The 17303-nt window shown below is 34.7% G+C and overlaps 1 protein-coding gene across 1 annotated transcript; it reads right to left on the reverse strand.

The window, feature by feature from the left end:
• Positions 1-6407: 6407 nt before the first annotated feature.
• LOC110884018 (poly [ADP-ribose] polymerase 1) lies at positions 6408-15503 on the reverse strand. The gene is made up of 20 exons (XM_022131694.2): positions 15266-15503; positions 14759-14808; positions 14415-14619; positions 14092-14275; positions 13711-14008; positions 12639-12834; positions 12390-12551; positions 12256-12316; positions 11579-11642; positions 10494-10748; positions 9713-9947; positions 9102-9217; positions 8944-9020; positions 8697-8857; positions 8393-8584; positions 7799-7907; positions 7632-7714; positions 7048-7185; positions 6763-6945; positions 6408-6662 (listed from the first exon to the last, which is right to left on the reverse strand). Exons 1-20 carry the CDS (start codon positions 15407-15409, stop codon positions 6615-6617), a joined length of 2961 nt encoding a protein of 986 aa, XP_021987386.1. The 5' UTR covers positions 15410-15503; the 3' UTR covers positions 6408-6614.
• Between the last annotated feature and the right edge of the window lie 1800 nt (positions 15504-17303).

Here is a 17303-nt window from a genome sequence, read left to right on the forward strand (position 1 = left end):
ATGATACTCTTTGCTTTCTTACTGAGACACGTGAAATTGTGAATCTCCATAATGTCTTTGAAGTCGAAAGCATATATCTGAGGCAATTTACACCAAGCACTGAAAGCCGACCAAACTCTCTCCACCACCGAACAAGCAGTAAAAAGGTGCTCCACCGTTTCCTCAAATTCATCGCAAAAAGGGCACATAACTGAAGAAATATTCACATTCCTTCTTCTTAAGTTAACTCTCGTAGCTAATCTATCCAGATTACCTCTCCACGCCATGATATTGCATTTGATCGGAACCCATTTACACCATTCAAAGTTAGGGGGGTGACTAACTCCTCTATCCTTAATAAGAGCCATTTTTACTGCCTTCACCGAGAATCCTTCCTGATTTTCATCGTTCCACAACCATAAATCCTCATTATTTGAAAATGATGCCCTGCTGAGAACCTCCTGACATTCCTGCCATTCCTTAAGCTCAACATCTGTCTCTGGTTGTCTATACCAATTCCACACAAAACCGCTATAACCTTGGATCCCATCCCTTTTGTCAGCAACCCTGCACATTTTAGACAATTCCAAACCGAACAAGTGTGGCCATCTTTCCACAAAAGGCTTATCACCCAACCAAGTATCCAGCCAGAAACGAATCTCCTCCCCGTTCCCCACCTTACCCAAAATCAGGCTGTTTAAACCCTTCCCGTTAATTTTCAGGTTAGAAATCGCATTCACAATATTTTTCCAACATCCCGAAATTTTTCCATTAAGTGGAAGGAAGCTCCTTTGATTGTTATTACCATGACAAGCTTCCACCACCTTTCTCCATAAATTTTGATTTTCGACTCTATACCTCCACCCCCATTTAAAAAGAAGAGCCAAATTGATCTCTTTAAGTCTGTTTATGCCCAACCCCCCTTTTGATTTAGGCCACGTGATCCAATCCCAAGCCACCCAGTTCATTTTTTTATTTTCATTTGATCCCGCCCAAAAAAAATTTCTCATTTTCGCTTCAAGAATTTTTACAATTCCTACTGGAACCTTGTATAACGAGAAGTAATAAATAGGGAGACTTTCCAACACAGAATTAATCAGAGTGAGTCTCCCCCCAATCGAAATAGTTTTAGCTTTCCACACCGACAATCTTTTATCGAAAACCTCAATAATTGGAGTCCAATTATTAATTCTGTTCATGTTAGCTCCCACAGTAATCCCCAAATAAGTGAGCGGAATTTTATCAGAATTACACCCCACCACTTTAGCCATATCCCTTATCTCACCATCTTCCACTCCCAACCCGTATAAGTTAGATTTATGAAGGTTAATCTTTAAACCCGAACACATATAAAAAATTCTCAAACATCTGGTTACATTTAACACATTAGCCCTATCCCACTCCCCCATCACAAGAGCATCATCCGCGTAAAACATATGCGAGATTTTCGGCCCATTATTAGGGGTTTGAATTCCTTTAAATAATCCTTCAACCCCAGCTTTACAAAAAATACTGGATAGAGCTTCCATAACCAAAAGGAACAAAAACGGAGACAACGGATCTCCTTGCCTAACACCTTTGGAACAACTAAACTCAAAAGTAGGGGACCCTTTTCACTGGTATTTCCTCATATTAGGGATTATGATTATCAACAAAAAGAAAATGGTCAAGTCGTTTGTTTGACTTTGAAAACTCAAAGAAGAAAAGATATATTCTTTTTGGAGTTCGAAAAATATATACTATTTATAGACTTAGGTATAAGATTTTAAGTTAAGATTATACCTAGTAAGATTCGGTGCACAATCCGGAAATTCAGTTTCGATCAATTTTGGTTTGATTTGTTACGATACTAGTATTTGATATGGTTTACGATGCCGAATCGGTATAACAACTGAAAGAGATAACCAAATAAATAAAATCGTGATATGGCTAAAAGGATATCAACATGTGTTTTCTATTGACTGAAAATCATAAAACGAATATCGGTACAGTTTCTGATAATACTGATGTTGGTACCGATACCGGTGTCGCAACTGGATTATTGGTTCGGTTCAAGACGATATAGGCAATGATTGTAGCTAATGATTCTGAAAAATATTTTATTTGGATAAAACTTTGTCTTCAACGTTCGGTTCAAGACTATAAACAATGATTGTAGCTAATGATCCTGAAAAATATTTTATTTGGAAAAAAACTTTGTTTTCAACAAAAATTTTACCGGAATGTAAAGGTAAAAAAAATTAAACACATCTACCTATTATTTTTTTAAGAGAATTATATTAAAATTAAAATTAATGAACATAAGTTATTAAGGAAAAGATAAATTAAATAAACGATTAGGTTAAAAAAACATATATTCTTTTAAGTATAGTGGGTGAAACTCAAATTACAAATATATATATAAAATTCATAATCTATGCAAATTAATAGGTTGATGTTTGATTGTTTAAGAAAATAAAGTTTAAGTTTATTTTATCTTCATCGAATCATCGTAATATAAACAAATGTAAGCATTGTACTATTGTTCCTTAAAAACAACGAATGCCAACGTATACATAGTTTTTTTAAACTAGAGTAAAATGCACGGATAGTCCCTGTGGTTTGATGAAATTTCACCTTTAGTCCCCAACTTTTCAAAATTACACTCTTAGTCCCTGTGGTTTGACAAGTTGTTACTCGGATAGTCCCCAAAGCCGATGGAGGTTAGTTTTTCTGGTTAAGTGGGTGTGAAATGACAAGGACTATCCGAGTAACAACTTGTCAAACTATAGGGACTATCCGAGTAACAAGCTGTCAAACCACAGGGACTATCTGTGTAATCTTCATCCGCTTTAGGGACTATCCGAGTAATAACTTGTCAAACCACAGGGACTAAGAGTGTAATTCTAAAAAGTTGGGGACTAAAGGTGAAATTTCACCAAACTACAGGGACTATCCGTGCATTTTACTCTTTAAACTATCACTAACATAAAAGAGCGAACAAGTTTTGTTCTTGTTTATTCATCTAAGTAAACTAACTAAAATCTTGTTTATGTTCGTATTATCATATATTCAATAAATAAATAAAAATTTCGTTTATAACCTTACTTCCAAGATTAGTGAATAGTGATAGCTATGAGCACGGTTTGGATATTCGAAACAAAACTATAAGCTCAGATTAGTTTTGATTTGGTCCGATCAGGCTAAATTATGAACTTGATCGTGTTTGGTTTGGAAATCTCCATGTCAAAGAGTAAACAATGAATCGATCGAAAATTTGGGTTTGATTCAATATAATTCGAATTTGATTTGTTTTCGGTTACTATAAATTTATATGTGTTGCATTTAAAGAAAAATATATGTGTTTATATGACTCTCAAAATAGTCCATTTTTTTAAGAAATTATTACATGTGTCTATTTGTTTGTTAACATAGAAGAGAAACTAAAAGCATTGCTTTTGGAAAGCTTGACATTGATAGATTTTGGTCTCACAATGCTTCGTTAAACAATGTGATAAATAAATATAAAAGATAACGTCATTGTGCAGCCAACTTTATCGCATTCTTGTTTGTATTTAATTTATAAGACACCACTAATATCGTTAGGTTTCTAAATCTAAGTGAAAGTTTATGATTCATACATCAATAAAAAATTAAATGTGTTAAAGTGAGCGGAGTGAGGCGGTAAACCCACTCGGTACCGAACCCCCATCCACCACCAACCTTTTTACCGCCGGGATGTTACCGAAATGGGGTGCGAAATCGGTGAGTGGTCACCGAGTCGGTGAGAGGGAAGGAATGGGGAAAGAGATGGGTGTGTGGTGGGGTTCATTACTTCTCAACCAATCACACATTTTTCATTTTTTTAAATAGTTTACCTAAACCCCATTAGGTAAACCACCGCCAACGTTTTTGAGCATTGGGTAAACAATTTAGGTGAATTGGCGTGTCGCTGTCAGATTGGGTGAATGGAGAGTTTACCTATTCCAAATAGGTAACCACTCCCTTCACCCTTATACATTTATCAAAAGGATGTTTTCTTGGATTTAATAAGAATAAAATAAGAAGATAAAAACAAGAGTTAAATGTCATTTTAGTCCCCCGTGGTTTGAGTTATTTTGTTAGTTTAGTCCAAAAGGTTTAAAATTTTGCTAATATATATATACTAACCTAAAGAGCCAACAAGTGTTTTGCATGTGTTGTGTTTCGTTCTTTATTAACAAACAAAAAAGGAGTTATGAGAAATTCTTAAAAATAGTTGTGTTACTGCGTTTGTTATCCAATTATTTCCAACATGGTTTTCAAGCACCAAAATCCCAAAACTTCTTCAAATAAACCAACCATGAATATGATTAGCATCAATTACTAGCATAATCATTAGAGGTGCACAAATCAGGTTTTATATTACCTAGTTCCGGACAAGATCAGGTATTCAGAGAAACCATGTAAAGTTCGGTTACAGGTACTGAGAAGAAAAACCATACTATGTGTACCTGAATAGGGTATGATCGGGTTCGGATATAACCGAGTATGAGTCCGGGTTTAATACTCAGTTTTAAAAAAATATTTCTTTTAATTATTTTACACAAATAACTTCATTTAAAAAATAAATTTGGTTTGTAATTTACAAAAATCAATTACAATAGCATATATTTACTCAAGTACAAATTATATGCTTACCCATGGTATTATAGCCTAGTGGTATCTTGGGGGGTGGGGATAAGGCTTATATGACCATTAGGTCATGGGTTCGATTCTCACAAAGGGGGTTTTTTCCAAATTTATTGGGTTTACTCCTGAATTTGTGTATAGGCATTATTGCCTAGTGGAGATGGATATGATCGGGTGGTTCTGCTGGTGGCACGATAATACTCCAGTGATCCGTCAGTGATCCAAATTTGCCATTAAAAAAAACAAAATTATATGCTTTATAATATGCATTTTTAAAAAAACTTAAATATAAAAGTTGTAAACATAAAAATACTTTAAAAATTCAAGTATTCTATCAGGTTTAAAAAAACGATATCAGGTATAGAGTATAACCGGGCTCAAGTATAGGGTATGACTGTATGACCGGTTCTGGGTATTTACAGTATAAACCGAGCACGGTTTCAGGCCTTGGCATTGCGCTCAAAACGTATACCATGTCCTTACCTTACTTTACTTACGGGTAGGGTCGGGTTTGATTTCAAGTATAAAATACCTGGGTATAAAAATACTAGTTCCGGGTTTTTTTCTCATGTCTGGTTCTGGATACGAGTTTTTTGTGCACCTCTAATAATCATCATATATGAAGAATGAAAATCCTTTGCACTTTGAATAAAAATACATAAGAATATATATCTATATACTATATAATAAAGGAAATTGATGTATAACACAAGTTAAAGATGTAATCTTTTAATATTTAATATATAAAATTACATTCATTTAACCCGTGTAATAAACGAGGTTTTTAAATATATAATCTTTAACCCATGTTTTATTATTTAGTACATAAAATTACATTTATTCAACTCGTGTAATACACGAGGTTCTAACCTGCCGTATAATAAAAAAAACATTCGCACACCAAAATTTATAGCTACATAACATAACCTTATTAAAGTTTGACTACTTTATAAATATTTCTCACCCCAAAAATATGTATCATGATGTCATGTTAAAATTCCCATCAATTTCCAACCTAAACTGTTAACCATCATATCATATAATATACGACATCAACCATATTTCCGCATTTGTCAAAATCTGTTGCATTCAACGAAGAACATGCGAACCAGTCCGGAAAATCCGTGAAATATATCATCTTTGGAAAACCAACATAACGAACTGAGAAAAACACAACGGGCAAATCATGCGAGTGTATCTAACATTCGTCACCTTGAAACAAGAAAACGCAGGCCCGGCCCTGAAAATTCATGTACCCTGTTCGAGCTTGAAAAACGTGCTCTTAGGGCCGCCCAAAATTCTTTTTTTTATTAGTTTTTTGAAAATATTTGGGTATTGGGCTCATTAACCTAATGGGCTAAATAGTTTAAACAATATGATTTTTTTAAGTGGGCCTATGTTAATATTTTTTTGGTTATACCCTATTAAAAATTTTTTTTACATATATAATATCGGATTTTTTTAAAAATTGCGTGCCCTACGAAATCACAGGCCCTGTTCGGTTGTCCTCCCCACCCTCCTTCAAGGCCGGCTCTGAGAAAACGCCACGCAAAACCGACACTCATCAATGTGTCCATACGCGATAGGCGATGGCTATAAACAATACTAAAATTCATAAAACAAACCAGACAACTAGAGACGGAACTTCATCTCATTTACTTTGAATAGGTCGATATGGTATATGTTCTGTTTTATCTCAAACGACCCATTTCAGAACTCCAGCCCGTTACCAAACCCATCTTACCACCTTTCCCGACAAGGCGACAACACGCAAAAGCTGGCCCGTTTTCACGGAATTTGAACAAAAATAGGCAGCTTAGAAGTCACTACGGTTTCAAAAGTATTTGCAAGTACAATACTAATAACTAATAAGTTTTGCTTGAGATCTCCAAACAAACCACAAAACGAGATCATTAAGCAATTAGCTGCTAAACTTCGAAAAACAAAACATTACCATATTTGTACAGTTCTTGCGTTTTTCCGTCTTACCTCTTGTGATGAAACCGCACCTTCAGCAAGAACTGCAGCTTAACCTGTTAAAAGAATATTAATATATAATCTCAATAAAGAAATATTTTAAATTGATATATACTTCAATAATAGTTACGAATAAAAAAATATTAAAGAACTTACTTGATCAGTGTTGTAGACGATGTATTCATTATACATCAATTCAGTCGCCTTAACATTTGACGGTACGGGTTTGCCACATGGCACGATGACATCATCTTTCCAGTTAAGGTGTTCCGACGCATTAGGTATGTTCTTGCCAAGCCCTTTAGTCGAGTGCTTCCCTTTTGGAGGTTTGTCGATGTACTAAAATAACAAATAAAAAAAAAGTTTCACGGCCATGAAAACATATTAATTACACATAACAAAAACAATTTTATAAAAAAAATGTAATTGTAAAAAAATGACCTTGGCCTTCTTTAGCTCGTACATCTCCCCTAAAGCGACTTCACTTAGTAGCATCAAACCCACCGGGTTTTTCTTGTCGGTAAAACAATATTGAGCACTTTTACTCACCAAGTCGGCAAAATAAATCCCTTTGCCAAACTACACATCAAAAAAGATTATTACAACTGCACATATATATATATATAGTGAAAGGTTCAAATACAAAAGGCTCTTTAACGTGTAACGGTATGCGACCACCAATATAACGTGCGTAAATAGGGTTAACCCAACCCATGCATAATTATGCAAATAACGTGAGTAATTAGGGTTAAGCCCAACCCATGCATAATTATGCAAATAACGTGAGTAATTAGGGTTAAGCCCAACCCATGCGTACGCAAATAACGTGCGTAATCATGTATTATAACGTGTGTAATTATGCAAGGTTAATTACTATTGTGCCACCGCGTTCAATTGAAGGCCGAGATTAGATCAGATGTGCAGTTGAGTTGCTCGTGTACGCATCGCACGATAAGGTGGTCTTGTATGTTAACCGGCCTCTATATATATGTATAAGTGTGTGTATGTGTTAAGAGAGAGCGAACCATATAACCCGTTGCAGGAGCTTCAGGAGGGGCTATTCGCAATCCTTGGCTTAAGATACCAACAAAGTTTGTCAACCGAGAACCTATCAACGAAATGGGTAAAAGGGGAAAAATTAAAAAAATGTAGCGTGAAAACAAACGTGTCAAAGGGGTTTAATTAAACCTACCGTGCCAAAGGAGCATCTTGTTCTTGAGTTTATTTTTATATGGAGAAAACTTATCAAACTCCCCTCGTCGTTCAACTGTAAAAACTTCTTCAAGTTCAAGTGCCCAATCCTGAAAAAAAGGATCAAAATTTCAGAACAGGTGTTATTATGTCAAAAGACCAAAATGCCCGTGAAACATTTCAAACCATTTAAGAGCATAGTTGTCGATGGCGAATAGCGACAAGGCACCTATAGGCTACGTAGCGAATAGTGACAAATAGCGACGGCTATTTTATAAATAGCGATTACACTAGAAAAAGAATTTTGAAAATTTTTTTATGTATATTACATCAAAATACCCTTGTATATATGATATTTTAAATGTATATTTAACAAAAACCTATAAATCCAGCTATTTTATAGCTATATCTAATTGATATTAAAAAAAAAAAAAAAAAAAAAAAAAAAAAAACCAAACTGTCGCTAAGCTCGCTATTCATCGCCATAACCAACATAGCGACACATAGTCGCATCACCATAAAGCGCGCTATAGCGACCGCTATGGTCGCTATTAACAACTATGTTTAAGAGATATAGAGAGAGAATTAGACGCACCGTATGTGTAGGGGCATGTGTTGTCTGGAGATATTTCTCAACTAACCGATAATCTTCAGAGTCGTGAGGAAGTGGGACCATGTCACATTGAAGCTTTTTGTATTTATCATCAAGGGAATCATCGTTGTCGACATCAAACCCTACTAGCCTTGAAGCTATTTCGATATCTTGAAGCGCTTCCAACATTTTAACCTACAAATAAAATATTAATAACAACCAACCAACATCGCAAAACTTCGGTATCTTTATTTAAAAAAAAAAACTATTAAAGTTAACTAAAATAAAATATTAATACCGCCGTTACCTTCAATTTAAAGTCATCTTCATCTTTGATTACATGTGGATGAACCGAAGGAATAACTGTAAAAAACCGGTTGCTGGCGGCAACAATCATGCTTTCTTTGACTGCAGGGTTGTCAGTTGACTTGTTTAATAGATCCTGAAGCTCAGTCAATACTTCAAAACCTAAAGGAAAAAAAATCAAGAAAACCAAACTTTATAATAACGAAAAGATAATAATATTCCGATAAAATATTAACAAACTTAATTACCTTTCTGAATATTGCTTTTGCTAAGCTTCCCAAGGGGCATTTCCGCCATATTTATTTCAAATTCCATCATTGCAGCCCTGCAAAGTTTGAATATATATAAAAAGATTCCTCCTTTAAGAATATAAGTACATATATAAATTATTATAAATTGTATTTACCGGTATGTTTCCACGTTAAACAACATCTTCATCAACTCTGCTAACGGGGGAGCAAGTTGACTTTTAGCATCTTTAAGTTTGTTTCTCTGAATCGAATCTTTGCTCACACCGTAATCCTGCAAGATCAAGCATTCGACGCGTTAGCGGAAGCTAATGAAATGTGACTCGGGAAAGAAATGTTGGCAATTTCACCCCCGTTTACGGAATACAGATCGATTTAGGTTGTATTTATCTCCAACGTAGGGGTGTTCAATATTCGATTCAGATTCGAAAAATTCAAAATTTGACTCGATTCGAATTCGATTATCAAGCTTCGAGTTCGGTTTTCAAATATTCAAGTTCGATTCGATTCAAATTTGAGTTAAGTAATCGAATACGAATTTATAATTTTCAATTCGATTCAATTAAGTCGAAAATTCGTTATTCGATTCGTTGAATAGTTACAAAACTCGATAAAATGGACAAAACGGTGTTGTTGGGTCCAACTGACACGACCGGAATTGTAAACTTTACTTGTGTTGACCCAAACCTATTTTGACAGGTTACCCAACCCACCCATCTTGCCACATACCCACTCCTATACAAAAGTATATAGGTAAGATAAACAATACAATTTCCAAGGGGTAAAATCGTCCGGGTTGTTTTTGAAGCGTCTTTTTTTCCCAAGACTCCCATGAATTCCCGGTTTTTTCAAGGAATAACCGTTTGAATTCGTGAATTGCGTCTTCTTTACACATCTCTTCCAACTTGGTCCCACCGATTTTTTCATTGCCAACACGACCCCACTTTCGGAATACATGGCAGCCTGAGCCTTTATCATCTTCGATAATCTGAAGGATATAATAACTTCATGCAAAAAAAAAACACGTAACATGTATAAACACAAAAGTGAAAAGGGAAATATTAAAAAGAGTAAAATGCCATTTTCGTCCCTGAGGTTTGACCACTTTTGCGACTTTTGTCCAAAGGTTTGTTTTTTCGCGTCTGGATCCAAAAGGTTTGAAATCTTGCCATTTTCATCCAACATGTTAACTCCATCCATTTTTCTCCGTTAAATGAGGGGCATTTCCGTCTTTTTAGACAATTTTTTATTCAATTAAAAAACACTATAAGAAATAAAGATCCACCTCTGTTGACTTTCTCCCCCACCCAAACCCTTTAATCATCACAAAAATGTCTAAAAAGACGAAAATACCGCTGACTTAACGTCAAAAAAAGGATGGAGTTAACGAGTTGGATGGAAATGGCAAAGATTTCAAACCTTTTGGATCCATATACGGAAAAACAAACCTTTGGACAAAAGTCGCAAAAGTAGCCAAACCTCAGGGACGAAAATGGCATTTTACTCTTTAAAAAAATAATGGAAATATTTAAAATATTTGAAAGAACCACCTGTTAATACCAGTGGATAGATCCGATAAGCTAAGAGTTGTATTATAGATGCTTTTTCCGTGCTCTAAAATATGACCCGTATCTTGCAAACCAGATGCTTCATGCACCGCGCTCCGCCCTTTGACTTTTACGGTGACCATGCTTTTGTTAGCCTCTTCGTTGGTTTCGAGTTTATACAAATCAAAACGGAGTTTTTTCTTTCTTTCAAAGCAGTCGACCAGATAATCCTCCCTCACAATAGGTATTTTCATCCTCCTGTCATGATCAAGTTAGCACAATTTTCAAGAATATAACCCATTATAATACTTTATTATATTAATACTTCCATATGTGTTACCGAACTGTTCATGAACACTTACCGAACGAGATTTTCTGTTCATGTTCGTTAGGGAAATGAACGTGTCCTTGTTCGTTTGTGTTTGTTTATTAAGTTTAGGTAATGAACACAAATGAATACAAACAAGCGTTTACGAACACAATATAATACACTAATACTTATTAAATATTTTATTTGTTGAAATTTTAAAGTATTTAAATAAAATATAAAATTTGGAAAAAATAATGAAGTATCAAACACAAATGAACACGTTCACCAACATAAATGAACGAACGCAGCCTCTGTTCATCTTCCGCTTATTTAACTAAACGTACGAAATATCTTGTTCGTGTCCATTCATTTATTAAATGTACGAGCACAAACGAACTTCCCGCCGAACGGTTCCCGAACTGTTTGCTGAACGTTCGGTTCGTTTGTAGCCCTATGTGGATCGTTTGGATGGGTCAACACCCAACAGTTGTTTATTTATGTCGCATTTATTTAGTTTGTTATTGTTTTAAAGTAATAAAGGAGCGGGTCAAAATCACGGGTCATGTTTAACTTGTTTTCAGGAGTCATTTACGTGCAACTAGTTCATGGGTCAGGTCCTATGTATTAAAGATTTAGGTCATCATGGAGTAAGCAAAAGAAAACGCAACTTTTCGTTTTTGATTCATCTGTTTGAGTTGAAATGAAAAGTAAAGAAAGTTGCCAACTTTACATAAAAAACCGTATTATGTAAAATGGGTCACGTTAAAAAATGGACTACCTTGCCTTCTTCATCTCAGCATTCAGATTATCTGGGACTCCACTTACAACTAAGCAGTTTGTGTCTGCCATATTGACATAAAAACAGCATCATATTAGTTTCACACATTTTAAATCTTCATACAAAATACCAAGGCAATAATCACGTATTTCAAATATAGAAAACTGTGGTTTATGAGGCAGTATGCATTGAGAATAATCTTTATGTCAACATCTACGCAGTTGATGCGGTAAAACGTATTTCAAATATAGAAAACCGAGGTTTATGAGGCAGTATGCATTGAAAATAGTCTCGGTCAACATCTATGCAGTTAATGCGGTAAAATATCGGGTATCGGTCAAGGACCGATATTTGAGATACAGGGTATCGCGGTGCGGCGGTCGGATATCGGTAATTTTAATATCATGCAGAATTTATATATGTATATAGCAATTAAACACTAAAAATTCAGTGATATATCGGTTATATCGGTCAAATATCAGTGATATGTCGGTTATATCGGTCAATATCGCCAATAATATCGGTACCGATATTCTGACCGATATTATACATGGGGACCGAAAACCGATATATCACTACTATTAACTGCATAGGTCAACATAACCCAAATCAACCGGCCCGTAAGTAAATGAATAGATTCCGATTCACGTCTCAAGTAAAGACTAAAGAATACATACCTTTCTTAATTTTCGGATGAAACTGAGCTCCCTCGCTCAGAATTTTGTTCTTCCATTCATCCTGCACGACACTATTATCAAAAAGCTGTATGATTTAAGAAAACACGATAAAGCAAATCTACTGGAAATGGTACCATAGCTTTAGATGAGAAACCGATAACCGACACTTTCAGATCTCCCAATATTTCACTGTGAGATGACTGAGTCGTTACAGTACTAGCTTGCTTTCCAGGAGTGCTAGATGAAGGTGGAGGCATTATCCTAACAGGCTTTTTCGTCTTTTGTGTCTTGAACCACTGATGATTGTTAATTAAAAACAATTAATTAGAAAATAATCAAACGCCACCGATATATCGACGTTGAGTGTAAATTTACCAAAATACCTTGTTCAGATATTGGTTTTTAGTTTCTTCCGGAATGTTCCATTTTCCTTTTACGCGTTCAGGTTCGGTAGTGGAAAACGCGCACTTGCTCCATTCGTTTAGAAACCCTTTGCATTTATACGTACCGCCAGAATAGTGAAGAGGCCCGGAACAAAGTTCACATGGTTTAAGTGCTCCAAATAGCATCCCATCAGCACTGATTCAAGAAAATTTGGAAACACGTAAAAACCGTCTTCATGATATGCTAATGACCGTGTATGCACATAAAAAAGATTGTTATCATACAGCATTCCCTAGTAAACGAACCAAACGAACATGAACAAGGTCTTGTTCGTGTTTGTTCGTTAAGAAAATAAATGTGTTCATGAGCACTTACCGACGAGATTTTATGTCCGTGTTTGTTCATTAAGGAAATGAACGTGTTCGTGTTCGTTAGTTAATTTTAGGTAACGAATGCAAATGAACACAAACGAATGTTTATGAACACAAGTGAAAGTGTTCATGAACATAAACGAACACAAATATATTAAATTTCGAATAAAATTATCATCTTTCATCACAAACAGTATGTAGATCCACCAAAATATACTAACCTGATTATCCAAACATACTTGACATAATCATATGATAAACATAATTAACATAAATAATATCTCACAAACTTAATAAAATAAAATATAAAAATTAAAAACCCTAAGGAACTATCAAACACAAATGAACAAAAACGAACACGTTACCGAACGTTCACGAACGTAAATGAACGAATGCGGCCTATGTTCATGTCCGTCATTTAACTAAACGAACGAAATTTCTAGTTCGTGTTCGTTCATTTATCAAACGAATGATGATAAACGAATTTCCCACCGAACAGTTCAATTGTTCGATGAACATTCGGTTCATTTGCACCCTATTGACAGACATCATGAACGATACAATTTGTCTTCTAATCATTAGAAATATAAATAAGGTTTTTTTCAGACGATTTTTAATCAATAAAGATCCATGTAACAAAAGAAAGTTTGAGACTTTTTTATTTATAGCTAGTAAGAGTTAAAAAAAAAAGGAAATTTACCAACGGTCACGCAGGTCGAGTTCCGATCCTGATGAATCTTGGTTATTAGCTTCCAACATTTCCCGTAACTCTGATGTTGATACATGTTTTTTGAGATCATCTTTCAGAGCCCATAATTCTTTTGTTTGGGCCTCTAATAGACTACGCAATTTAGACGGGTCCAATTCACCGTCCACTGATGTTTTTGCATTCGAAGGAGAGTCTTCAATCTTAGGCATCTTTGACTTGTGGTCACGGTCAACTGCTCCTTTACGCTTAGAGCTTCCATTTAGAGTCTCCTTTTCCTCCTTCACTTCATCTTTTCCATAAAGAACAAGCAAAATGGTCACATAAATTTGAACTAAAAGTACGTTGGTTGCTATTTACTAAATTTGAAACTACCTTTTTTGGTTGTTGAAAGCTTTTTAACCATTGAACCGATAGTTGACTTATCTGAATCCGGCAGATTTTCCCACCCGTCCAACGTTTCAAGTTGAGTAGTTGGAGAAGAATCCATGAAACATGTAGCATGATGCCATGCTAAACCTCTAGCACCTTGACCCTCCGGCTTACTAGATATACGAACCTAAACGTAAAAATTGTTTAAAGAAAATTATATTTTGGATATAAAATGTTTCGAGTCAACTGAACCCCCACAAAATTACCCGTTTTGACCCCTTACGCACCCGAAAAACGTCTTGCCACCACTAAAAACAATTACACACCTGTCCTGTCAAAATCTTTTCACTGCAGATCTTACAAGTAGCACGAGCCGTTTTCGAAACTTCAATTGCACATTTACTAGCAGCAGAACGAGCAGGTGTACTTGTAGGCGTACTCGAGGACCCGGCTCCTCCACTTTCAACATATTCTCTTATTTTCTGCTGATCTTCCCAACGAAGTGTTTCAATGCCTTCCACATCGTCACAGCTAAAAAACACAACAACAACAACAACAACATAAATAAATAAATAAATAAATAAATAAATAAATAAATAAATAAGAAATATATATCTCTTAAAGAGGAAGCATCATAACAACAAAACTACAAAAGTAACAGAATCCATACGATTTTATCTGTTTCGCCTTCTTCAGTATGCACCGAGCATGATTCCACATCTGTTCAAGAATCCATTATACATTTATATCCGTTATACTCTCGAAAATGGAAGTTAAAAAAAATAATTTGTAAAAATGCACAAATATATCAAGTTATCAACTGATTATCCGGCTGGCTCAGGCTGTTTTCGATTACGAATATCACAATAATCACATATATATCTTTAGGGAACAATGTTGATGTTAATTTTAAAACTAGACTCATATAAGTAGTACACTATCAATTTAACTTCATATATCAAAAGAGTTACATCTTTAGGAAACAACGTTGATGTTAACTTTACAACTACACCCATATAACAACTAATATTTGAAAAAGAACAAAAACCCTAATACAATTCAATCATCAAATAACAAACTGAAACAAACCCGTTTACCATGAGACTGTAACTAACAATTAAAGATCAAGAACCCTAAAATGCATATAAATTTAAGGAAGAAACGTAAGTGGGATTACAGGCATGAAACCGTCGAATTGTTGGGACTGAACCATCTTGCCAAGACGCAAGATTTCTTTGTCGATAGGGGTCTTGCATGTTCTACACGAAGATCTTCCGGATTTTGCATATTCAGCCTTCCATGGCTTTGGAGGAGTCGCCATTTTCCCTCTTTCGATGTCACTGTGTTGCTTACTCTTGTTTGAGAAGAGAAAAGGGGTAATCAATAAATGTGCTTTTCGTCGATTCTTGAATATTATTGTTTCTGGAATGTTAATATTTATATATGTTGTGTTTATAATAATTGAATTTATTATTAAACCATTAAAATCTTAATTCAAACAAATAAAGTAATTTGGGATCGATTGGTTGAATACATTTGTTTCATAGAGAAAGAAAGTCTAGTGATGTTGGCAATATTCGAATATCTTGGATTGATTATGATAAAAAGAAAGTCTACTTGTGTTTTATATTTTGTAAGGAAATATTTTTTATGTTGTGTTTTACTTTTGCTTCCTTCGCAAGCTTTATGTGAGCAGATAATAGTTCGAATATCTTAAAACTCTTAGGTTTTTTGCTTTTGGTAGCTTTTTAATTTGGGTTAAGAGATTTATGAGTTATTTATAGGAGACTTCTATTCTTACACACGTGAAGTTGTTGACGCGGAGTCGTGCTATCTTGTTGCGGTTCTATTGGGTTTCGTGTTAACCTAGTGTTGTAATGTGTGTAGTTAATGTAAATGTGGATGCTTTGACCGTTATTAATCAATTTAATAAGATATCAAAGAGCGTTTAAGTGCAGTTAAAAACCATAATGGATATGATGACACCCCATATTTAAAAGGTTAAGTATTAGATCAATGTTAAAAGTATATTTGTGGCCCAAAGGGGAAATGGTAAATTCTCAACAACCCGGAAGAATCCCTCATTCCCTCCTAAGGCATCTCATTCATCAGTCCCATTTCCAATTTGATCAAAGGTGTTGAGAGAGAAAGAGGCTATAGTGAGAAAATAGTCATTTCAAGCCAAATCCACCATTCATGGCTTTAGGGGAATCGCCATTCTCCCTCTTTTCTATATCACTGTGTTTGCTTACTCTTGTTTGAGAAGAGAAAAGTGGTAATCGATAAATGTGCTTTTTGTTAATTTTTGAATGTTGTTTTTGGAATAAGAAGGGAAGGGTTACATTTGTTATTTTTGTTTATAAATAATTGAATTGATTTAATCATTGAAAACTTAATTGAAACAAATAATCTAATTTGGCATAACTGAAAAGTCATACTACATTTGTTTAACATAAAAAAATGTCTAATTGTGTTAGTTTGATAACATCTTGCATTGATTATAATAAAAAGAAAGTCTAGTTGTGTTTTATATAATATTTCTTTAGTTGTGTTTTACTCTTGATTCTTTCACAATCTTTATGGGAGCAAATTTTGGTTCAAATTGATTATAACAAAAAGAAAGTCTAGTTGTGTTTTATATAATATTTCTTTAGTTGTGTTTTACTCTTACTTTCTTACTTCCTTCACAAGCTTTATGGGAGTAAATTTTGGTTCTAATAACCTAAAAAATTCTTAGCATTTTTGCTCTCAATAGCTCTCTAAATTAGGTTAAGAGGTTTATGAGTTGTTTTATTGGTTTTCATTATTTTTGGTTCGTATCTCTTATTAATTGGTCCATATCTTTTATGTTTTTCCTCCTAATATTATGCCCCAGGTTTAAGACATTCTTTATTTACACTTTCCTTTTATGTGTTTATATAGAGGATTGTTCCCTCTTTGAGTTGTATCGGAAAATATTCAGAATCAATAAAACTTCGATACCTTGAAATTTATAATGGTATCAGAGCAGTGATCATGCTGCTTCGACGACATTCATGGCAGGCGACGATACATCGGCGACGAAGGACAACGGCAGCAACGTCGTTGACTACAACTCACCTGTAACGCCCTGCGTTTTCATAATTTCCCTATTTAGAAACCATTGCTTGAATTTCTATTTTTGGAAACCTTGTATCCTTGTGGTCGTTCCTTTCTTTGTAATCATTATCAAACCG

Source organism: Helianthus annuus, chromosome 10 (assembly GCF_002127325.2).
Source record: "Helianthus annuus cultivar XRQ/B chromosome 10, HanXRQr2.0-SUNRISE, whole genome shotgun sequence".
In the NCBI taxonomy this organism is placed as follows: Eukaryota; Viridiplantae; Streptophyta; class Magnoliopsida; order Asterales; family Asteraceae; genus Helianthus; species Helianthus annuus.